The sequence below is a fragment of the Saimiri boliviensis genome, chromosome 14 (assembly GCF_048565385.1).
Source record: "Saimiri boliviensis isolate mSaiBol1 chromosome 14, mSaiBol1.pri, whole genome shotgun sequence".
Classification (NCBI taxonomy): domain Eukaryota; kingdom Metazoa; phylum Chordata; class Mammalia; order Primates; family Cebidae; genus Saimiri; species Saimiri boliviensis.
The window spans coordinates 1,565,989-1,589,819 of NC_133462.1; the positions used below are offsets into that span (position 1 = coordinate 1,565,989).

The 23,831-nt window shown below is 44.7% G+C and overlaps 1 protein-coding gene across 4 annotated transcripts; it reads right to left on the reverse strand.

The window, feature by feature from the left end:
- Nucleotides 1-926: 926 nt before the first annotated feature.
- On the reverse strand, nt 927-23,429 carry LOC101032400 (uncharacterized). Of its 4 annotated transcripts, none has more exons than XM_010331905.3 (7): nt 23,186-23,303; nt 20,400-20,526; nt 17,357-17,419; nt 10,073-14,159; nt 5,470-5,747; nt 1,302-1,910; nt 927-1,007 (listed from the first exon to the last, which is right to left on the reverse strand). In XM_010331905.3, the coding sequence occupies exons 1-4, from the start codon at nt 23,201-23,203 to the stop codon at nt 12,598-12,600; spliced, it is 1,770 nt and encodes a 589-aa protein (XP_010330207.1). In that variant the 5' UTR covers nt 23,204-23,303; the 3' UTR covers nt 927-1,007; nt 1,302-1,910; nt 5,470-5,747; nt 10,073-12,597. The 4 variants fall into 4 exon arrangements, with proteins under 4 accessions (XP_010330207.1, XP_003944067.2, XP_010330208.1 ...); XM_003944018.4 differs by having other exon boundaries at nt 17,324-17,419; XM_010331906.3 differs by lacking the exon at nt 20,400-20,526 and having other exon boundaries at nt 17,324-17,419; nt 23,186-23,429.
- Nucleotides 23,430-23,831: the final 402 nt, after the last annotated feature.

Sequence of the window (23,831 nt, forward strand, 5' to 3'; positions counted from 1 at the left end):
GCAACCTCTGCCTCCTGGGTTCAGGCAATTCTCCTGCCTCAGCCTCCCGAGTAGCTGGGATTACAGGCACACACCACCATGCCCAGCTGATTTTTTGTATTTTTTAGTAGAGACGGAGTTTCACCGTCTTGACCAGGATGGTCTCCATCTCTTGACTTCGTGATCCACCCGCCTCGGCCTCCCAAAGTGCTGGGATTACAGGCTTGAGCCACCACGCCCGGCCTATATTTTTTTTAGTAAGTAGAGATGGTGTTTCACCACGTTGGCCAGGCTGGTCTCAAACTCCTGACTTCAGATGATCTGCCCACCTTGGCCTCCCAAGGTGTTGGGATTACACGCGTGAGCCACTACTCCTGGCCAATCTGTCAAATTGTTGCAGGAATTTTCCTTAGTTAAGCTAGAGACAGGGTCCTTGCACGTCCCACCGTCATAAAAAAATTTAGGCTCAGACTGTTTGAAGGGTGAGTAAATCAGGATTTTATGGGGTGAAAAGAAAGAAAAGGGGGAAACAGGAACTCTCCACAAGGCCAGAGTCCCTTGCTAAAGCGCTTCCCCTCTCCCTACCACCCCCCACATCCCCTCCCCGTTTGAATCCCAGGTTCCACACAGGAAGAGGAGGGACCAGGCTCCTCCTCGCTGCAAATAGCGAACTTCCCGAGGCTTCACACCAGTGGGCAGGCTGGTTGGTGGTTTTCGAGGGCCCCCCCTCCCACCTGGCTGTCTCAAAATCACCTGAATGCCCTGCTGCAAATTTTCAGAAGAAAGGCCTAGCTCCTTAGGCTGTCATTCCAGGCCTGACTTCTGCCCCACTATTTTCTGTTCTCACAGGTATCTTGGAAACCTTGAACATTCTCAACTCAGTCTCACCTCCAAGTATTCACACAACTCCTGTTTCCCTGACTAGCATACTCTTCCCCGCAGGTTAACCCAGTTGTTGTCAATAATGAGAACTTACCATTTCGCGTGGGGTCACGATCCTGGGCCAGAAATGAGTCCATACAAGGAGTCTGACACAAAGAAAAGAGAGAAAGAGCAAAGTCTTAGGACACGTCTGCCTGCCACAGAGGGTAGAGACCAAGAAAATCTGAGAGGGTGAGACCCCTGGCTCCCCTCCATCCACCTGCACTGAGTTGATCAGTACCAATCTGGCCACCACATGGTACCCAACATGAAGAGTCAGTCGTCAAAGGCAGGCATCAAGGAGAGTCCCAGAGACTCAGTCTAGCCCTACCTTGTGTGGGGTCACTTCAGGATGCTTGCTGCCTTCTAAGCATCATTACAAAGTAGTGCAAAATACTTACAGGGCTCAGGCCACTGCTTGGGGGTGCTACGGCAAGGCAGCGCGGGTGCGAAACCACGCAGGACTGGAGCACGCGCGTTCCTGACTGACGGGTGCACGGCAAACCCGAGGCACCAGGCCACGTGAGCCTCAGGGAGACAGAGACGGAGCTGGGGCTCTCCATCCTTCTCTAGCGTCCCAGAGAAGGGACCTTGGGGCAGCTCTCTGGACCATGTGAGCGGAGAGGAAAACACGACGACAGAAAGTTCTTTCCACCGGGAAACCGGAAGTCCCCCCTGACGTCACAGGAAACGACCCTCTCCTGAGCTACCATTGGCTCAGCCCTCGGTGCGAAAGCGCAACGAATGGAATTCTGGGTAATGTCGTTTGTGCCCCATAAGTTCCCGCGCATTTGCGCCACAGTTCCGTTTTCCATGGGTAAACTTAAGTGGCGCCGCTAGGACATATGGAGAAATAACGTTTCAGGGTTCCAACCACAGGAATCGAACTTCACGTCCCTCAAAGAAGAGTACTCACATTTCCGTGGCTATTGGAGGCGCAAAAGACTCCTTCCTTTTCCTGTGTGGCCCTGGACGCACTCCTTCACCTCTCCGGGAACTGGGGACCAAGGCTTAAAATGAAAAATAAATTCAGTCTTTTGCTCCAGGAGCTGCTGAGCAGTAACATTAATAAACGGACCTTTATTCAGTGGTTACAAAGTTGTGGTCCCTAGACCAGCAGCATCTTCATAACCTGCCAACGTGATGGAGACTTAGGTTCTGTGGCCTGACACAGGCCTACTGAATCAGGAACTCTAGGGATGGGACACAGCATCCATGGGTCTACCATGACTGGAATGGGAAATACTACTTTGCTCCTCATAGGAATTTTCGTAAAAAGTATTTATTACATTGTATTCAATTTTAAAAAGAACCGTTATTATTGTCTTTACCATTAACATCAAAATGCTTTCACATATACTCTTTGAGAGGCTAAGCCTCAGTAGGATCCTTGGCATTTATCAAAACATAAAATATAATGACACCCTAACTCAGCAGCTAGCCTCATAAGTATGATTAAAGGTTCTACATGAAGGCACATATTTGGCTTATTTCTTAAACAGTTCAGAAAGTGTTCCTAAAACTATAGGTAGGCATGCTGCTCAAGGGACGTGTTATTACAGGCCACAAGATTCAAATTTTGGGACTATGATCCCAGTTACTCAGGAGGCTGAGACAGGAGAATGGCTTCAGTCTAGGAGTTCCAAGCTGCTATGAGCTATGATTCTACCACTGTACTCTAGCCTGAGTGACAGAGCGAGACCCTGTCTCTAAAACTAAAATTTTAAGAAGATTCAGATTTTTTTTTTTTTTTTTTTTTTTTTTTTTTTTTTTAGACGGAGTTTCACCCTTGTTACCCAGGCTGGAGTGCAATGGCACGATCTCGGCTCACCGCAACCTCCGCCTCCTGGGCTCAGGCAATTCTCCTGCCTCAGCCTCCTGAGTAGCTGGGATTACAGGCACGTGCACCATGCCCAGCTAATTTCTTGCACTTTTAGTAAAGACGGGGTTTCACCATGTTGACCAGGATGGTCTTGATCTCTCGACCTCGTGATCCACCCGCCTCGGCCTCCCAAAGTGCTGGGATTACAGGCTTGAGCCACCGCGCCCGGCCCAAGATTCAGATTTTGGATGTAGCAGGACTAATTGCCCTCAGGCTTAACTGGAGAGTAGAATTCATCCAGTTTCAAGTTTGTAACTTTAGAAACACTTCCTTATTTATCTTTAATTCACAGTATCCAAAACCTGCTCTTGCTCTCTCTTCTGACCCTTAAGGCCCGTGGACTCAGTGACAAACCTGATCATGAGACTGTCCTGCCTGAAACTAAGAGACATAAGGTCATGTCCTGTCCTCATCAAAACACCATCACCGCTGGGCAAAGTAGCTCATGCCTGTAATCCCAGCACTTTGAGAGACTGAGGTGGATAGATCACCTGAGGTCAGGAGTTCAAGGCCAGTCTGGCCAACATGGTGAAACCCTGTGTCTACTAAAAATACAAAAATTAGCAGGGTGTGGTGGCAGGCGCCTGTAATCCCAGCTACTTGGGAGGCTGAGGCAGGAGAATAGCTTGAACCCAGGAGGTGGAGGTTGCAGTGAGCTGAGATTGTGCCATTGCATTCCAGCTTGGGCGACAAGAGCAAAAGTCTTTCAAAAAGAAAGAAAGAGAAAGAGAGAAAGAGAGAGAGAGAGAGAGAGAGAAAGAGAGAGAGAGAGAAAGAGAGAAAGAGAGAGGAAGGAAGGAAAGAAAGTGAGAAAGAAAGAAAAACAGAAGGAAAGAAAGCCACCATCATCATCATCCCATCACCTAAACCTGTAGCTCCCAAGGGACCACTAAATTTTGGGAAGGTATGAAAACTGCAACCACTGAGGACATCTCTAGAATACTGCACAAATGAAAACACAATTAAGACACAATTTCACAATCACTTCTGCCCATATTCCATTGTCGATAACTCATTCACATGGCCCCAAATTCACTGTAAGGAAAGCTGGAACATGCTTTCCTCGAAGGTGTTCAGAAACAAACAAAGGAAAATGTGATCAGTTAGCATCTAGCTAGTTCATGGCACAATCCATCTATTTGTTCACCAGATATAGATCTTATTATTTCTACTGTGCATTCTATCCTGTCACTCCATTATTATTCCAACAACTCAGTACCATCAAATCACTGAGCCCATTGCACTGTTACAATCTCCAGGGTGTATTTTGCTTTGCATCAGATTCAAATTTTGTTCTTTAGCACAGGAAAACTATATTCACAATATAAATTGTCTCTGCTCACATCCAATATATAGTGATGGAAATATTTCACAGCTTAGTGGTGGTTTGTCATCACAAAACCATGTATTCATCAAAATTCACCAAAATACTCTTAGTATGAGATTATTGAATGCAAAGTTTACTTCAATATCTTTTTTTAAAAAAATTAATAGGGCCCAACATGGTGGCTCATGCTTGTAATCCCAGCACTTAGGTAGGCAGAGGCAGGAGGATAGAGTGAGCCTAGAAGTTTAAGACCTGCCTGGGCAACATAACAAGACCCTGGTTCTCCACAAAAAGGGAAAAAAAGGCAAAAAAAAAAAAAAAAAAAAAAAAAGAAGAAAATATTTAAACTTAGACATAATTCAAGACTACACCTTAGATACTCCTCTAGAGCTGTCACACACACACACACACACACACGGAATGAAATATACAGAAACAATACAAAATTTGAACTTCATTTACAGTAAGTGAAAACATAGGGAGTGGGGGTATAGATTTAGGTATAGCTCTTTGCAGCAGAAAAAGAGATTTTCAAAGTGAAAAAGAAAAAGAGTGGGACCCAACTATATGTTGTCTACATAAAATTTACTTCAAATATAATGATGTAGGTAGTTTGGAAATAAAAGAAATGAACAAAGATAAACCATAAAAACATTAACTTTTAAAAACGCAGCAGTAGCTATATTAACATAAGAGAAGGTATACTTGAAAGCTAAGAAAATGAACAGCGAAAAAGGGGAAAGTTTCATAATGATATAAGGGTCAACACACCAAGAAGATATAGTAATCATAAATGCATATGCACCAAACAAGAGAACATTCAAATACATGAAGAAAAAAGTGATAGAACTCAAAAAGGAGAAATAAAAAATTCTGCAATTATAGTTGGGGATTTTAACATCCTTCTTTTAGCAAAATACTAGACCCAAAATGAGGAAAATATAGAAAGTCTGAATAACATCATTAATCAACAGGATCCATAAACACAGAATATTTTACCAAACAATACCAGAATATACATCCTTTTCACAAGTACTGATAGAATACTCAATAAGCATATTGTTTATGAGCTTTTTGTTGATGGGCCATAAAACAAACTTCAACAAATATAAATGTTTTGAAATTAAACACAGCTTGTGCCCAGGCCAAATGTGAAGCTAAAAATAACAGAATGATAACAGGAATATTTTAAACAGTTAGAAATGAAAGTGCATACTCTTAAATAACCCATGTGTCACAGATACATTCTTAAATGGGATCGAGAAATAGTTAAGCTGAATGAAAATATAATTACAACATAGGAAAATGTAAGATGGAATTCAAACAGTGCTGAGTTTAGTTTATAAAACTAAATGCTTACATTAGAATAAAGTCAGCCGGGTGTGGTGGCTCATGCCTGTAATCCCAGCACTTTGGGAGGCCGAGGCCGGTGGATAGCACTTTGGGAGGCCGAGGCAGGTGTTCAAGACCAGCCTGACGAACTTGGAGACATCCCGTCTCTACTAAATATAGAAAATTAGCCAAGCATGGTAGTGCATGTCTGTAATCCCAGGTACTTGGGAGGCTGAGGTAGGAGAGTCGCTTGAATCTGAGAGGTGGAGGTTGTAGTGAGCCAAGATCTTGCCATTGCACTCCAGCCTGGGCAACAAGAACAAACTCTGTCTCAAAAAAATAAAAATAAAAAATAAAGTCTCTAATAATAATCTAAGCTCTCACCTCAAGAAACTACAAACAACAATATACAACCAAAGCAAGTAGAAAAAAAGTAAATAATAAAGATCAGAATAGAAATAAAAGACAGAACACAAAGAAAATCAATGACAGCCAGGCATGGTGGCTCAGGCCTGTAATCCCAGCACTTTGGGAGACCAAGGTGGGTGGATCATGAGGTCAAGGGATGGAGACCATTCTGGCCAACATGGCGAAAACCCATCTCTACTAAAAATACAAAAATTACCTGGGTGTGGTGGCACATGCCTATAATCGCAGCTACTCAGGAGGCTGAGGCAGGAGACTTGCTTGAACTTGGGAGGGGGAGGGAGGTTGCAGTGAGCCAAGATTATTGCACCACTGCACTCCAGCCTGGCAACAGAGCGAGACTACCTCTTTAAAAAAAAAAAAAAAAAAAAAAAAAAGAGGCCGGGCGCGGTGGCTCAAGCCTGTAATCCCAGCACTTTGGGAGGCCCAGGCAGTGGATCACGAGGTCAAGAGATCGAGACCATCCTCGTCAACATGGTGAAACCCCATCTCTACTAAACATACAAAAAATTAGCTGGGCATGGTGGTGCGTGCCTATAATCCCAGCTACTCAGGAGGCTGAGGCAGGAGAACTGCCTGAACCCAGGAGGCGGAGGTTGCGGTGAGCCGAGATCGTGCCATTGCACTCTGGCCTGGGTAACAAGAGCGAAACTCCGTCTCAAAAAAAAAAAAAAGAAAGAAAGAAAACAAAACAAAACAAAAAGAAAGAAAGAAAACAAAGAAAATCAGCCGGGCATAGTGGCTCACACCTGTAATCCAAGTACTTTGGAGGCCAAGGCAGGCAGATCACCTGAGGTCGGGAGTTCAAGACCAGCTTGACCAACGTGGCGAAACCCCATCTTAGAAAAAAAATTTTTAAAGAAAATCAATGCTAGTTCTTTGAAATAGTAAAATTTATAAATATCTAAGAATCTAAGAAGATTAACAAAGATAAAGAAAAAAGACACACATAACCACTATTAGGAGTAAAACAAGGGATACCACTACAGGACCTTCTGTCTTGAAGGGAGTAATAATACCTGAAATAACTCCACAAATTAGAAAATTTAGATGAAATGGAACAATTCTTCAAAAAGGATAATCTATCAAAACTCATTAAATTGAATATGTAACTCAAATCTTCCACAAGAGAAACCTCCAGACTCAAATGGTTTCACCAAAAAATTCTACCAAACACTTAGAAAGAACACCAATTCAACAAAATGTCATGCAAAATAAAGGGGCGGTGGCACTGGAGGAACACTTTCCGATTTATTTTGGGAGTCCAGTATTACACCAAACACCAAAATCCAATAAAGTGAAAACAAAAAAAGTAAAACTATTGAACAATATTGCTCATTGTAATGGCCCCCAATTTGTCTGCTTTCTGTGTCCTGACCTAGAAATGCAAGGTGCCTTGACAGCTCTGTGATCCTACCAAGTGTATGTCTTCTTCTGCAGGGTTAAATGTAAGCTAGGGATTGAAATGCCCAGGCACCAATAAACAGGTTGTTGCCTAAAATACTGAAAGATCAAATATGTTGCTAAACATGTAGAAACTGGCCCTGGATCTGAGCCAAATTCCTTAAACCATCATATAATCTCCATAACCCAAACTTCTCATTGCAGACATACACAAGTAGGGCTTTTTTTTCCCTCTGCTGTTCAACACAAGGACACACTGCAGCACCCACCCCCATATGAAAGTTCCTCTGAAAAATGAATTGACTAATTACCCTGGTGTTTAATGCTCCTTTCTTTGGAATCCTAACAGGTCCTATTTCAGGACTGTTTGAAACAGTCCCTTGTGGGAACTCCTGTCACCACTTTTGGGAAAATTCCAGCCACATATTTGGCCAGATGGAACACTCATGATTTCAGATTCAAAATTTCTCAATAAAATACTAGCAAATGGAATGTTGTTATTAAAAAAAAATTCGTACTCCATGACCTGATGGGGTTTATTCCAGGAGTACAAGGCTAGCTTACATTCAAATATTAGCCAGGCATGGTGGCTCATGCCTGTAATCCCAAGACTTTGGGAGGCTGAGGTGGGCGGATCACTTGAGGTTGGGAGTTCGAGACTAGCCTGGCCATCTCTACTAAAAATACAAAAATTAGCTGGGCATGGTGTTGCATGCCTGTAGTCCCAGCTACCTGGGAGTCTGAGACAAGCAAATCACTTGAACCTGGGAGATGGAGGTTGCAGTGAGCTAAGATTGCACCACCATACTCCAGCCTGGGCAAAAGAGTGAGACTTTGTCTCAAAAAAACAAAAACAAAAACAAAAACAACAACGACAAAAACAGCTGGGCGCAGTGGCTCACGCCTGTAATCCAAGCACTTTGGAGGCCAAGGCGGGCGAATCACCTGAGGTTGGGAGTTCAAGACCAGCCTGACCAACATGGTGAAACTCCATCTAAAGAAAAAAAAAATGTGTATTTTTTATAAATTCTTTTTTTTTTTTTTTTTGAGACGGAGTTTCGCTCTTGTTACCCAGGCTGGAGTGCAATGGCGCGATCTCGGCTCACCACAACCTCCACCTCCTGGGTTCAGGCAATTCTCCTGTCTCAGCTTCCTGAGTAGCTGGGATTACAGGCACGCGCCACCATGCCCAGCTAATTTTTTGTATTTTTAGTAGAGACGGGGTTTCACCATGTTGACCAGGTTGGTCTCGATCTCTCGACCTTGTGATCCACCCGCCTCGGCCTCCCAAAGTGCTGGGATTACAGGCTTGAGCCACCGTGCCCGGCATTATTTTTTATAAATTCTATTAAAAATGTTTTTAAAAAATTTTAAGGCCGGGCGCGGTGGCTCAAGCCTGTAATCCCAGCACTTTGGGAGGCCGAGGCGGGTGGATCACGAGGTCAAGAGATCGAGACCATCCTGGTCAACATGGTGAAACCCCGTCTCTACTAAAAATACAAAAAATTAGCTGGGCATGGTGGCACGTGCCTGTAATCTCAGCTACTCAGGAGGCTGAGGCAGGAGAATTGCTTGAACCCAGGAGGCAGAGGTTGCAGTGAGCTGAGATCGCGCCATTGCACTCCAGCCTGGGTAACAAGAGCGAAACTCCGACTCAAAAAAAAAAAAAAAAAAAAAAAAAAAAAAAAAAATTTAAATAAACAAAAGATTCTAAAATAAGTTAAAGCAATCCATCACAACAGGCTAAAGAAGAAAAATCACATGATCAATTGAAGGGGAAAAGGCATTTGGCAAATTAAATGGCCATTTACAATGAAAGCTCTCAGAAATTCAGAAGGGAAACTTTCTAAAGAACATGAACATAGGGCTGCGCGCAGTGGCTCACGCCTGTAATCCTAGCACTTTGGGAGGCTGAGGTGGGTGGATCACCTGAGGTCAGGAGTTCAAGACCAGCCTGGCCATCATGGTGAAACTCCATCTTTAAATAAATAAATAAATAAAAGAACATGTACATAAAAGTTTACAGGTATCATATTTAATGATCAATACTGAACAATGCTTTCTCCCAAACATCAAGAAAAAGACAAGTATGTCCTTTTTCACTTTTATTCAACATCACACTGGAAGTTATAGCTAGTGCAATAAACATAAGAAAAGGAAATAAAAGTGATAGAGATTAGCTAGGTGAAATAAGATGTTTGGGCCAGGAGCAGTGGCTCATGCCTGTAATTCCAGCACTTTGGGAGGCTGAGGCAGGAGGCTCACTTGAGCTTAGGAAATGGAGACCAGTCTGGCAACATGGTAAAACCTCATCTCTACAAAATATATAAAAATCAGCAGGGTATAGTGGAGTGTGCCTGTAATCCCAGTTACTCGAGAGGCTGAGGACAAAAATCGCTTTAATCTGGGAGGCAGAGATTACAGTAAGCCAGGATCGCACCACTGTACTCCAGCCTAGGTTACAGAGCAAGTCTCAAAAAAACCAATAAGAAATGTTTGATGTTTGCTAATAACACTAGTATTAATGAAGAAAATCCTAAGAAAGCTATCCAAAAAATGCTGCTAGAACTATTGACTTCAGCAAAGTCATAGTATACATATAAAAATTAGAGTTTATATATTGTATTTCTCTATAATTTCAAGTATCAAGTGCACATTGAAATTTAAAACTCAATACACCAAATAATGGCAACCTAAAAAATTGTCTAGATTTAAAAAATATGTACATAATCTATAGGCTGAAAATTACAAAACCCTTATGAAATAAATCAAGGAGGATCTCAATAAGCAGAGGCACATACCATATCCGTAAACTGCAAGATTCAACAAGATGTCAATTCCCACCAAAACGATCTTTAGCTTTAAGGTAATTTCTATCAAAATCCCTGCAACACATTTTGTAAAAAGTGACAAACATGCGTTAAAATGTACATGCAAAGGCAAAGGAAAAAAATTTTATTTTTATTAAAATTAATCAATTTTATTAATAAAATAATAAAAAACCAATTATTATTATTTTGAGACAGAGTCTTGTTCTATCACCCAGGCTAGATTTCAGTGGCATGATCTCATTTCACTGCAACCTCCACCTCCTGGCTTCAAACAATTCTGCCTCAGCCTCCTGAGCAGCTGGGATTACAGGCGCCTGCCCCCTCAGCCCGGCTTGTTCTTGTATTTTTTAATAGAAGTGGGGTTTCACCATTTTGGCCAGGCTGGTCTCGAACTCGTGACCTCAGGTGTTCTGCCTGCCTCAGCCTCCCAAAGTGTTGGAATTACAGGCGTGAACCACTGCACCCGGCCCCAAAACAATTTTTAAAAGGAACATAGAGTGAGGTATAATTTTACTGTATTTTAAAATTTAGTGGATAGCAACAGTAATCAAAATGGAGTGGTATTGGCATAGGTTTAGGCTCAAAGATCAATGGAATAACATAGAGAACCCATAGACCAACATGAATATGCTTAACTAATTTTTGACCAAGGTGTAAAAGCAATTTCAATAGAGGTTAATAGTCTTTTCAACAAATGGAGCTTCTAAAAAAATTCATGGGTGACAACAGGCTGGGTTCAGTGGCTCATGCCTGTAATCCCAGCACTTTGGGAGGCCGAGCAGGTGGATCACCTGAGGTCAGGAGTTCAAATCCAGCCTGACCAACATGGAGAAACCCTGACTCTACTAAAAATATAAGATTAGCTGGGCGTGGTCGTAGATGCCGGTAATCCCAGCTACTTGTGAGGCTGAGGCAGGAAAATCACTTGAACCTGGGAGGCGGAGGTTGCAGTGAGCCAAAATCGCACCACTGCACTCTAGCCTGGACATCAAGAGCAAAACTTGGACTCAAAAAAGAATTCATGGGTAACAAAGAAAGAAACTTAACTGAAGTTCATACTGTAATATAAGAATTAACTTAACGGCTGGGTGTGGTGGCTCACACCTGTAATCCCAGCACTTCTGTGAGGTCAAGGTGGGTGAATCACAAGGTCAGGAAATTGAGACCATCCTGATCAACATGGTGAAACTCTGTCTCTACTAAAAATACAAAAATTAGCTGGGCGTGGTGGCACGTGCCTGCAAATCCAGCTAACCAGGAGGCTGAGGCAGAAGAATAACTTGAACCAGGGAGGCAGAGGTTGCAGTGAGCCAAGATAGTGCCACTGCACTCCAGCCTGGAGACAGAGCGAGACTCGGTCTCAAAAACAAAACAAAACAAAATGGCTTTGCCTGCAACCACAACTGAAAACTATCCATGTGGTCATTTAAAAGTTCCACTTGGACACCCCTTTCTCTTGCAGGAGAGAGCTGGTTTCCTTTCTCATTCTTTTGCCTACTAAACCTCATTCCTAAATCAAATAAATAAATAAGGCTTTGAGGAGTTCAAAGCGAATAGATTTTTACTTCCGTACAAGATACATTTTTAATGTGAGGTATAATACTATATCACATGTGGCTCATAATATATTCTTAAAAATATTATCAAAAAGGAATTCCAAAATGCTGACTTTTAGAAAATGGTTGAGGTGGACCTAACTCTCTCAAAGGAGAGGTAAAGAAGCTGAGAAACCACAATCATAGGAAAAAAACAAGATTCCCAGGATTACACTGTGCACAAACAATTACACTATCATCCCCATCCCAAGAAAAAGAAATAAGTATGTGTATTGGGTAAAGACACATGGTGAAATTTTTTTTTTTAAACAAGCATCTGAAGTGGACAATAAAATGTGCCCAAACATATGTGCATCCTCATCTCCTTATAAAAGTATTTCATAACTTAAGCCTCCATGTTTTTCCACAAAGATGTATGCTCCTGTACCTTGAGCCTGGAAAAAATGTTGCAGGACTAAGCAGGCTTTCACAAAATGTTTTCAAACCCTCGTTTGTCTAACTGTTCTGACACTGGACAGCGGTGAATGCACACACAGGAAAAATAAAGGGGATTAAATCTTTTGTTTCTGAAACATTTCCCTCTCCCATATAAAATAACAAAGGGATGACAAATTGCCATAGACTTGTCAGACAAGTCTAAAAGAAGCTGTTTTTTTTCTCTTCCTTATGTCTCCTCTTCCTTTGTTTAAAAATCCCTGAGATAACATTTCCCTATAAACTAGGAAGAAAGATGTGACTGAAGATTTTCCTAAGTGCATAGTAACCACTGGGTCTCTCTCATGGCTGAATTCTCAGATGGAGAATAAGACTCTAGGCTGGTTCAATTTCTAACATGATTGTTTAGATGACAAATGATAATCTATGGCAGGCTTTCTCAAAGAGAGGATGCTTATGAAGTTTCTCTCCAGTAGGAATGGCCAGATGGTAAGATGTTTTCTTTCACCAAAGATTTTCTTCAGTGGTGATATTCAAAAACTCTTTCCCTAATAGGAGTTTGTGGATGTTGACTGAAGTCTGCGCAGTCATGAAAGGTCTTCCCACATCTGTCACAATGGTAGGGTTTCTCCCAGTATGAATCCTTTGATGATGTGTGAGGGACGAGCTGCGATTAAAAGCCTTTCCACATTCACTGCACTCATACGGCTTCTCTCCAGTGTGAATGATGGAGTGTCGAATAAGGTTTGCACTCCGGCAAAAGGCTTTGCCACACTGGATACATTCATAGGGTTTCTCTCCAGTGTGAATCTGTTGGTGCCTCGTAAGGTGTGAGCTGCGACTGAAGGCCTTCCCACACTCCACACACTCATAGGGCTTCTCTCCAGTGTGGATACTGAAGTGTCGAATGAGGTCTGCCCTATCACTAAAGGCTTTTCCACATTCTTTGCATTCATAGGGTTTTTCTCCAGTGTGGGTCCTTTTATGCAAGACAAAAGTGGAGTAGTGTGTAAAGGCCTTTCCACATTCACTGCATTCATAAGGCTTCTCCCCAGTATGAATCCGCTGGTGCTGCTTGAGGTGTGACCTACGGTTGAAGGCCTTTCCACACTCCATGCACTTATAGGGCTTCTCCCCAGTGTGGATAATGTAGTGTTGAATGAGGTCTGCACTCTCGCAAAAGGCTTTTCCGCACTCACTGCATTCAAAGGGTTTCACTCCAGTGTGAATCTGCTGGTGCCATGTGAGGTATGACCTGCGGTTGAAGGCCTTCCCACATTCAATGCACTCATAGGGCTTCTCTCCCGTGTGGATGATGTAGTGTCGAATGAAACCCGGCCTATCTCGAAAGGCTTTGCCACACTCTTTGCACACAAAGGGTTTTTCTCCAGTGTGGCTCCTGTTATGCAAGACAAAAGTGGAGCGGTGGGTGAAGGCCTTTCCGCATTCACTGCACTTGTAAGGCTTCTCTCCGGTGTGAATCCGCTGGTGCCGTGTGAGGTGTGAGCTGCGGTTGAAGGCCTTCCCACACTCCATGCACTTATAGGGCTTCTCCCCAGTGTGGATGATGTGGTGCTGAAGAAGATGAGTGCTCCTGCTAAAGGTTTTTCCACACTCTGTACATTCATAAGGCTTCACTCGAGTGTGAATCCGTTCGTGTTGAACAAGGAGGGAATTCTTTTTAAACACTCTCCCGCATTCCTCACATTTACAGGAATTTTTCCCTTCGTAAATCAAGGAATCTGTAACTGGTCCGTGTGAATCACATTCATAGAGATCGTCTTCTGTTGAAACTTGTTTTTGTATAATCCTTGAACATACACCATCATCTGACCCCAAACCACCATGTTCAGAACTCATTTTCTCCAGGAGCTTCTCCCTCTGGGGGTCTATCCCTACTTTCAAGCGAACTTCCTGCATTTCAGATGTCCCATCCTGATCCTTGGCTTGCCCTAATTGGGAGTCCTTTGGGGCTTCCTGTGTCAGTTGATTCTGGAGTAACACTTCCTCAGGCAAGGTCAGGTGAGAAAAAGTAGGCTCTGTGGTCTTGGGCTTTGTGCTGTCACCTGGAAGGAATACAATATACAAAAAGGCTTATTAGAGATGGCAGTATAGAAGAAACAAAGGCCAGGCACAGTGGCTCACATGTGTAATCCCAGCACTTTGGGAGGCCAAGGCAGACAGATCGCCTGAGGTCAGAAGTTCAGGACCAAACTGGCCAACATGGTGAAGCCCCATCTCCACTAAAAAAAAACTACAAAAATGAGCCAGGTGTGGTGGCGTGTGCCTGTAATCCAAGCTACTCAGGAGGCTGAGGCAGGAGAATCACTTGAACTCAGGAGGCAGAGGTTGCAGTGAGCCAAGATCATGCCACTGTACTCCAGCCTGGGCAACAGGACAAGACTCCATCTCACAAAAAAGAAAAAAAAGAAGAAGAAAATAAGAAGAAAAAGAAGAAGAAGGAAGAAGAAGAAAAAAAAGAAGAAAGAAGAAAGAAAGAAAGAAGAAGAAACAAAATCAGCATTTCAGTGACAACAAGAAGATGAAATAGTATCTTCAGCCTCCCAAAGTGCTGGGATTACAGGCATGAGTCACCATACGCAGCCTAGAGTAGCTCCTGGAAAGAGAAAATTATACTTATTTTAAAAATGGTAAATATTTACATGAATGTTCTGTGAGTTAACAGGAGTAATTAATAATATAAAGTTAACAAATAATAATAATATAAAGTTATAAATTCTCCCAACACTGAATTCAATACAACCATGAGAAGTAGCAACCTGAAAAGACCAGAAAAACATACAATCTACTGAAAGCACTCACTTCCATCAAGTTGTCAAAAGAAGAGACCAAAAAAAAAAAAAAAAACCCCATACAATCTGATGGAGAAAACTATAAATCTCAAACCAGGAAGGGACCCCTCATCAGATACCAGATCTGCCAGTACTTTGGTCTTGCACATCCCAGCCTCTCGAACTGTGAGAAAGAGAAATGAGTGTTTGCTGTTCAAGCCATCCAGGTTATAGTATTCTTACAGCAACCCAAAATGACTAAGACAGAATATAAGTGATGTTCTCATACTTTGGTTGGATGATGGTGTTAAAAAATGAATGAACAAGTAAATAATGTAGTAAATATAGTAACAAGAGCCTTTCGTGAAACAATGATGATAGTGTGTCATAAACCAAGGTTTATAATTTTTCAAAATCTGTACACCTGAGGTCTACTGGAAAAAAAGTGAGGCCACCTGAGTATTAAACTTTAAGACAACAAAAATAATAATTTGAACAAAATTTTTTTTTTTTTTGGGGGTGGAGTTTCGCTCTTGTTACCCAGGCTGGAGTGCAATGGCGCGACCTCGGCTCACTGCAACCTCCGCCTCCTGGGTTCAGGCAATTCTCCTGCCTCAGCCTCCTGAGTAGCTGGGATTACAGGCACGCACCACCATGCCCAGCTAATTTTTTGTATTTTTAGTAGAGACGGGGTTTCACCATATTGACCAGGATGGTCTCGATCTCTTGACCTCGTGATCCACCCGCCTCGGCCTCCCAAAGTGCTGGGATTACAGGCTTGAGCCACCGTGCCCAGCCTAATTTGAACAAAATTTAATGACACTTAGCAAGCCACTCAAATTCCATAAGCCCACTTAATCTTTTTTGTTTGTTTGTTTGTTTGTTTGTTTTTGAGATGGAGTCTCGCTCTGCCACCCAAGCTGAGTGTAGTGGCACAGTCTCAGTTCACTGCAACCTCCGCCTTCCAGGTTCAAGAATCCTCCCATCTCAGCCTCCTAAATAGCTGAGACTACAGGCACACACCACCATACCTGGCTCATCTTTGTATTTTTTTAGTAGAGATGGGGTTTCGCCATGTTGGCCAGGCTGCTCTTGAACTCCTGACCTCATGTAATACACCTGCCTCAGCCTCCCAACATGCTGGGATTTATAGGCATGACCCACCATGCCTGGTCCCCCACTTAATCTTCTAAGAAGTTGGGCCAAAAATGGAGTCTGCCATATAGGACTAGAGTGAAGGTAAAGTGAAACACTACATATACTATGTTCAGCAGAAAGCAAGGCACTGAGTAAGAAATAAATACATGTGGCCGGGCGCGGTGGCTCAAGCCTGTAACCCCAGCACATTGGGAGGCCGAGGCGGGTGGATCACGAGGTCAAGAGATCGAGACCATCCTGGTCAACATGGTGAAACCCCGTCTCTACTAAAAATACAAAAAATTAGCTGGGCATGGTGGCGCGTGCCTATAATCCCAGCTACTCAGGAGGCTGAGGCAGGAGAATTGCCTGAACCCAGGAGGCGGAGGTTGCGGTGAGCCGAGATCGCGCCATTGCACTCCAGCCTGGGTAACAAGAGCAAAACTCCGTCTCAAAAAAAAAAAAAAAAGAAAAAGAAAAAAAAAAGAAATAAATACATGTTAGCCATAATTTTTTATTATGGCTTAGTGAATTATATACACCTTGGATCTAACTTAGAAGTACTTAAATTTAAGATGTAAGAGGCCAGGCTTGGTAGCTCAGCAATTTCGAAGGCTGAGGCAGGAGGATAGCTTGAGCCCATGAGTCTTGAGACTAGCCTTAGCAACATAACAAGACCAACTCTATAAAAAATTTTAAGGCCAGGCACAGTGGCTCAGCCTGTAATCCCAGCACTTTGGGAGGCCGAGGCGGGCACATGACAAGGTCAGGAGTTTGAGACCAGCCTGACCAACATGGTAAAACCCCGTCTCTACTAAAAACATAAAAATTAGCCGGTCATGGTGGTATGCACCTATAATCTCAGCTACTCAGGAGGCTGAGGCAGGAGAATCACTTGAACCCAGGAGACGGAGATTGTGGTGAGCCAAGATTGTGCCACTGTACTCCAGCCTGGGTGACAGAGTGAGACTCCATCTCAAAAAAAAAAAGAAAAAAAAATTTATTTTTTTAACTCAGCAAGGCATGGTGCACACACCTGGAGTCTCAACTACCTGGGAGGCTGAGGTAGGAGAATCCCTTGAGCTCAGGAGGTTGAGGCTGAAATGAGTTATGATCATACCACTGACAACCTGTCTGGAAAAAAAAAAAAAAGAAAGAAAGAAAGAAAGAAAAAGAGGCTCCATGGATCCCAAGTACCCAGAGAGGCCACAATAAGATTCCCAATAAAATTCAGAGGCAGTGCTCTGAATTTTCCATGTGCAAGCTACCAGGACCCCACTTTCCCAGCTGCTGGCTCCTACCTGGATAAGAGCTTTGGGAGAGGTCTTCCTTACCCATCCATAGCTCCTGTCTGTGATCCAACGGGCAGATCAACTCTGGTTTGGACAAAGGACAGCCTGTGCATGGAGAACAAATGAGGACGGAGGGAGTTAGGTTAGAAGAAAGAAACCTCTCAGTCTCATCTGGGACTTTAAGACAGGGAAGACCATGAAATGAAGCTATTCTCAGCCAAGCAAAGAAAATGTTAAACTGTGACCAGAAACCAACTCCAAAAACACCATCATTGGGCCCCAAAGATTAATCTAGTGCTGGCTGTGTGGCCTTTAACCTCCATCCTACAAAAATCTTAACTGTGTTCAGACAAATTTTCTGAAGGGATCTTATAAGTAGTCCCCATGGCAGGTAGAAAAGCCCTGGTCTCCATCATCTTGCACATGGCAACCCTGACCAGCTGTACTCTGAGGTAGGCAGGTGACCTATACCAGCCACTCTGAAGAGAGAGAAAGCCTTCATTCCAGGAAGGGCTAAGTGAGGGAGGCTGCCATTCCTGCTGCCATGCAATAATATCCTGAGGCTTCTGTGAGGGAACCTGCCTAAAAACCTTACCAAGAAGAGGGAGCAAAGAGGCTGGGCGTGGTCGTTCGTGCTTATAGTCCCAACACTTTGGGAGTTCAAGACAAGCCTGGGCAACATAGTGAAACCCCATCTCCACTAAAAATACAAAAATTGGCTAGGCACGGTGGCTCATGCCTGTAATCCCAGCACTTTAGGAAGCCAAGGAGGGCTGATCACAAGGTCAAGAGTTGAGACCATCCAAGCCAACATGGTGAAACCCCGTCTCTACTAAAAAAATTAGCTGGGTGTGGTGGTGTGCACCTGTACTTCCAGCTACTCAGGGGGGCTGAGGCAGGAGAACTGCTTGAACCCGGGAGGCGGAGATTGCAGTGAGCCGAGATCGCGCCATTGCACTCCAGCCTGGCACCTGGTGACAGAGTGAGACTCTGTCTAAAAAAAAAAAAAAAAAAAAAAATTAGCTGGGCATGATGTCATGTGCCTGTGGTCCCAGCTACTTGAGAAGCTAAGATGGGAGGATCGCTTAAGCCTGGAAGGCAGAGGTTGCAGTGAGCCAAGATCTCACCACTGCACTCCAGCATGGGTTACAGAGTGAGAACTGTCTCCAAAAAAGAAAAAAGGAAGTGGGAGCAAAGAAAGACAACTGGCTTGACGCCCATCAGCCCAGGAGCCAGCCTTATTAGGTAAGATACTGAGCTTATTAGGTAAGATAATATATTTCCACCAGGTACGGTGGCTCACGCCTGTAATTCCAGCACTTTGGGAGGCTGAGGAAGGCAGATCACCTGAGGTCAGGAGTTTGAGACCAGCCTGACCAATATGTTGAAACCCCGTATTTAAAAAAAAAACACAAACATATATATACATATATCTATATATAGATACAGATATAGATAGATATAGATATAGATATAGATATAGATATAGATATCCTCTGGGTGAAGACTGTATGAGCTGATCTGCTCATATAGTCCAAACACTTGTCAAAATATAAGTAAAAGACACAAGTGCTCTACAGAGAAGTTAATGGCAGTAGGGCCCACAAAAACAAAGGGTGGGATTCCTTAGTCATCTCTAAGCGACATGTTCACTCATTTTTGCTATGTGCCTGGCACTGGGGGTGAATCAGACCTTCCTTCAGCTTTGTCAGGATTGTGTTCCTCACCACCTCAGGACTTTTGCACATGCTGGCCTGCCTACTTGGAATACTACTTGCTTCTTTACCTTGCTCCTTCTAATGAACTCACTCCTTAGGTCTCAGCTCAAATGCCACTTCTTTGAGAGACTTTGCTGCCATGGCTCTTGAATCCAAGTTCTTAATCAATATGCCACATTGCCACAGAACTTTACTCCTAATAGTAAGTCAATAACTGATAATTATACAATGTAACCATAACCAAGGGAATATGCAAAGCAATTTAAATGCACTGTATTTTATAACAATTAAATTTAGGCATTAATTTAGAAAAGAAACAATATATTTGAGATACTGAGGCTCCATTCAGGAGAAAGGTAAGTTTCTTCACTGACCTAAGCCATTTTTTACATTCTAAGCAAAGTGTTACATTGCTACTCCAAGGGCCCTGAATGAAAAATTCTGTTTTAGGATTTCTTCACAGGATGCACATTAAGAATGTACTGCAATCAGGACATTATACATGAAGAAACCGAGGCTCAGGCAGATAAAGTGATTTTCCAAAATCTGGGAAACGGCGAATGGTCAAGCCAAAATGGACACCTGAGTCTAGTCATCAAAAGCCAATTTAACCATAAAACTATACAAAGTTGTCCCAAAAAATGTCGGGTTCACACTGATGAGTATGAGGATAATGATTTAGCCAGCAGTAACAATAGTGACAGCAACAGGGGTCACAACTGCTAACCTGCACCCAGCCACCTATCACAACACACTGTACTGAACAATTTGCCCTCACATTAGCCCTGCAAAATAAATACTATATTGCCCCCCTCCTTTTTTTTTGAGATGGAGTCTTGCACTGTCGCCTGGGCTAGAGTGCAGTGGCACGATCTCGGCTCACTGCAACCTCTGCTTTCCAGGTTCAAGCGATTCTCCTGCCTCAGCCACCCCAGTAGCTGGGATTAGAGGTGCCCACTACCATGTCCAGCTAATTTTTTGTATTTTTAGTAGATAGGGGGTTTTACCACGTTTGCCAGGCTGGTCTCGAACTCCTGACCTCATGATTCGTCTGCCTTGGCCTCCCAAAGTGCTGGGATTACAGGTGTGAGGCACAGCACCCGGCCTGGCCCTTTTTATTCATGAGAAAAATTGAGACACAGAGGGATTCCTTAATTTGCCCAGGAATACAGGGATCGTAAGCAGTGAAGATGGGAGTGGGCTCCTGGACACCAGACCCTGGTCTCTCAAATCCTACACTCAGAGCAAATAGTGAACACCCCTGTGTGGTGACAGAAGCCTCAGAACAAGTAGGCTGCGGAGGAGAGAGGAGCATATGAGTAGGATAACTCACTCTTAAGGGAGCAGGGGACGAGGAGGGGTCTTACCCAGAGACACTAGAAGCCCACAGGTCTCCAGCATCACCTCCTGATACAAGGTTCTCTGGGTGGCATCCAACTGTCCCCACTCCTCCTGGGTGAATGTAACAGCCACATCCTCAAAGGTCACAGACACCTGGCAAATTAAGAGATAGTAGTGTTTCCCTTGGAACTGTGGCATAGAATTAGAACTTGTCACTCCAACTCTGCAAAAGATGCACGGTGACCCAAGAGCCAAATCACCAAGCATCTCCAGAGGCTCAAGATCTGTGCTCGGCATGCGGGGAAGGTGGACACTGCTTTGCATGGATTACAGCAGTGAAGACAGAGGTGCCTCCTATGCAGGAAGCCCCTTGACACAGAAATAAGGTTAGGACAATCCTAAGTGGACTGTGAAGCACAGACACTAAGTGCTCTGAGACATCAGAGGAGTAGGAAAGAATAATAACAAAAACAATGACACCAGCAAGAATAACAGGAATAGCACCTGAGTCTTACCCATCCTCCGTGTGTGCCTGCCTCATGCTGACAGCTTTACATGCCATGGCAAAGTGACTAAAAGTCTCCCTCTCAGGAGTCAGACTCCTGAGGTTTAAAACCAAATTTCAGAAATCAACACATGCCTGCTATGTGACCTTGAGGACCTCATTTCATTTATCTGAGCCTTGATGCCCAGGTCAATACAACAGTGTTTCCAGCTTCACCAAGAATAGTCGAAAGATTTAAAGAAAAACTAAAAGAACACTGGGGCAAAGGGCCACAGCCCCTGAATTCACTATCATCATCTCCATGTCACACTCAGAGACTTGAGGCCCAGGACTTCTACTAGTCTACCCAAAGTCACATGTCTTATCAGAAGAGAGAATGTGAACGCAGGGCCCTATGGGCTATGTCAGGCATCCCCAAACTACGGCCCACGGGCCACATGCGGCCCTCTGAGGCCATTTATCCGGCCCCCGGCTGCACTTCAGGAAGGGGCACCTCTTTCATTCGTGGTCAGTGAGAGGAGAACAGTATGTGGCAGCCCTCCAACGGTGTGAGGGACAGTGAACTGGCCCCCTGTGTAAAAAGTTTGGGGACGCCTGGTCTATGTTCTAATCATGCAACCTGACACTCCTTCATTAGCAAAGTTAATGTGCAGTTAATGAGGATGGGAAACACTGAAATATATACATCCATGTGAGCCACCCTGAAAATATTTTCAGGATTTTTTTTTTTTTTTTTTTTTTGAGACAGGGTCTCACTATTTTGCCCAGGCTGGGCTTGAACTCATGATTCTCCTGCCTTAGCCTCCCAAGCCAGGACTACAGACACATGCCACTGTGCTGCGCTTAGGTATCTGAAAACATTTTCATGGACATAGGCAGAAGAGCAGAGTCATAATCACCTACCTCACAGTGGAGTCACCTGAGGTGGTGGCATCTGCCTCAGAAGTGGCAGAGCCTGGACCTGCATCTGCTACCTTGGACACTTCTTCTGGGACTCATAGATGCCCATTCTTATAGGAAGAATCCACAATGAGCTATCACTACCTTTCCCTGTTTGAGTCCTGCCAGCAAGTATCCCTGAGGTCAGGACACATCAGGAACAAGGAACAAGTCATAGAGGACATAACAGGTTACAGCCATGAGAACGTGGGCCCTTGACTGGCTACGATGTATGTCCTGGCTAAAGAGGAAGGTACATCTAGCAAAAGACTACAAAATCTTGTGTTCCAGAATGTGTGTCAGCTGCTACAGGAGAAAACCACTCAGGAAACCAGTGTGGAAGCCACAAGGGTCCCCTGCGGACTCCTTAAACAACCAACATGCCATTTTTTTTAAGTCCACACAGTTCCACCAGTGTGAAATGCCACGACTCCTCATGCCCAAGACCACTTGCTAGAAGGAGACCCGCTCACCTTGCAAAGGTTACTTTAGGTGTCACCCCCAGGCCTCCCTAACCACTGCGGTAAAGAAGAGGGTAAAAACACAGGCTGTGATGGTAGACACACCAGTTGTTAGTTTGATATGGTAAGAGCTACAGTGATGTAAGGCACGTAATTCAACCTATGTGGGCCTCAAACTGCTCCTGTGTAAACAGAACCTAATTCTAAGGCGTTCAGGATTAAATGATCTGAGGGTTAAACAATACCTGCCAATCCACCCACGGTAAGGATGCTGATGATCAGCTATCATTCTTTGCAATCATTTTTTTCTCTTTATTCACATAACATCCTAGACAAACTCAGATGGCAAGCTTTTCTAATATCGCCAGATTCCCTATAGAAAAATGCCAGACTCTGGGCAAGGGTGTAAGGCGTCACTTTAGCCGGAATTGCCAAGAAAGGTACCTCCAAGCAGGTGACATCTGGACAGAGGCCAGGAGGATGTGAGAGGGAGGCCCTGCGAATTTATAGGGGAATTGTTTGAGGTCAAAAGGAAGTGCAAAGAGAAAGGCTGGAAAATGGAAGACGACTGCACAGTCAGGCTGGTGGCTCTGAAGCGCAAAGGACAACGGAAAACGGAGAGAGAAGGTCGGGGTGGTTGGCTGGTGGATGGGGTAGGGGCTGGCAGGCAACAGAGGAGGCTGGATCTAGGGGAAGTGTGATGAGAGCCCGTCTACCAAGGGCCGAGCACCGGTCGGAGACCAACACTGTTGCAGGACTGCGGATAAAAGAAGTGACAAGCGGCGGCCACTGCTCTTCAACAAACGACGGCGACAAAGAAGAATCCTGTGGCTGTCTTGGCTCCGCCTGCGCAGGCGGCCTCCGGAAGGCGCAGAGCAGCAGCGAGGCCGAAGCCTCGTCCACTCACCTGCGCCAAGCCTGCCATCCTGGGAGCCTGCAGCCCTGGCGGGGGCCCGGCAAGGCCGCGGCTCAGCCGACCCCAGCCCTCCTCTGTCCTGGGCGGGGCGACCTCGGCTGACTTTCGCACTCAGAGCCTCAGCTTCCCCAGAGAGGAATGCGCACAAAACGGGCGGAGCGCCGGGACTGAGGAGACAGAGGGCGGCCGCGGATGCCCGGGCCCCGCCGGGCGCCAGTGGAAGACCCCGCTCGGGGCGTCAGGTCCCACCCAGACGCGGAGAAGGGGCGTGACAGACTCACTGCCCTCCCTGCTCGGGCCGCCGGGCTCGCCGACCCAGCGCTCCGGGTCCCACCGGGCTTCAGGGCCGACCCGGCTCACGGAGATGACGTCACGGAAGAAGCGGAAGTCCCGCCTCCGCCGCCCGGCCCGCCGGAAATGCCCGTGCCCTGGGCGGTCGTTGGCCCGGAGCCCGCGGCCGACGCCGGGGACGGTGCTTTCTGAGTCATTGTTCCCTCACGTCTGCCAGGTGTGGGGCCTCGGCAAGCGCCGCCGACTCCGCGCAAGTGCGCGCAAGGACCCCCGTGTCGTCTTGGGGTCGCCGTTTTACTATGGGCACGAGTCGGAGGGTCGATAGGTTTTTTTCCAGCTTAGGAAA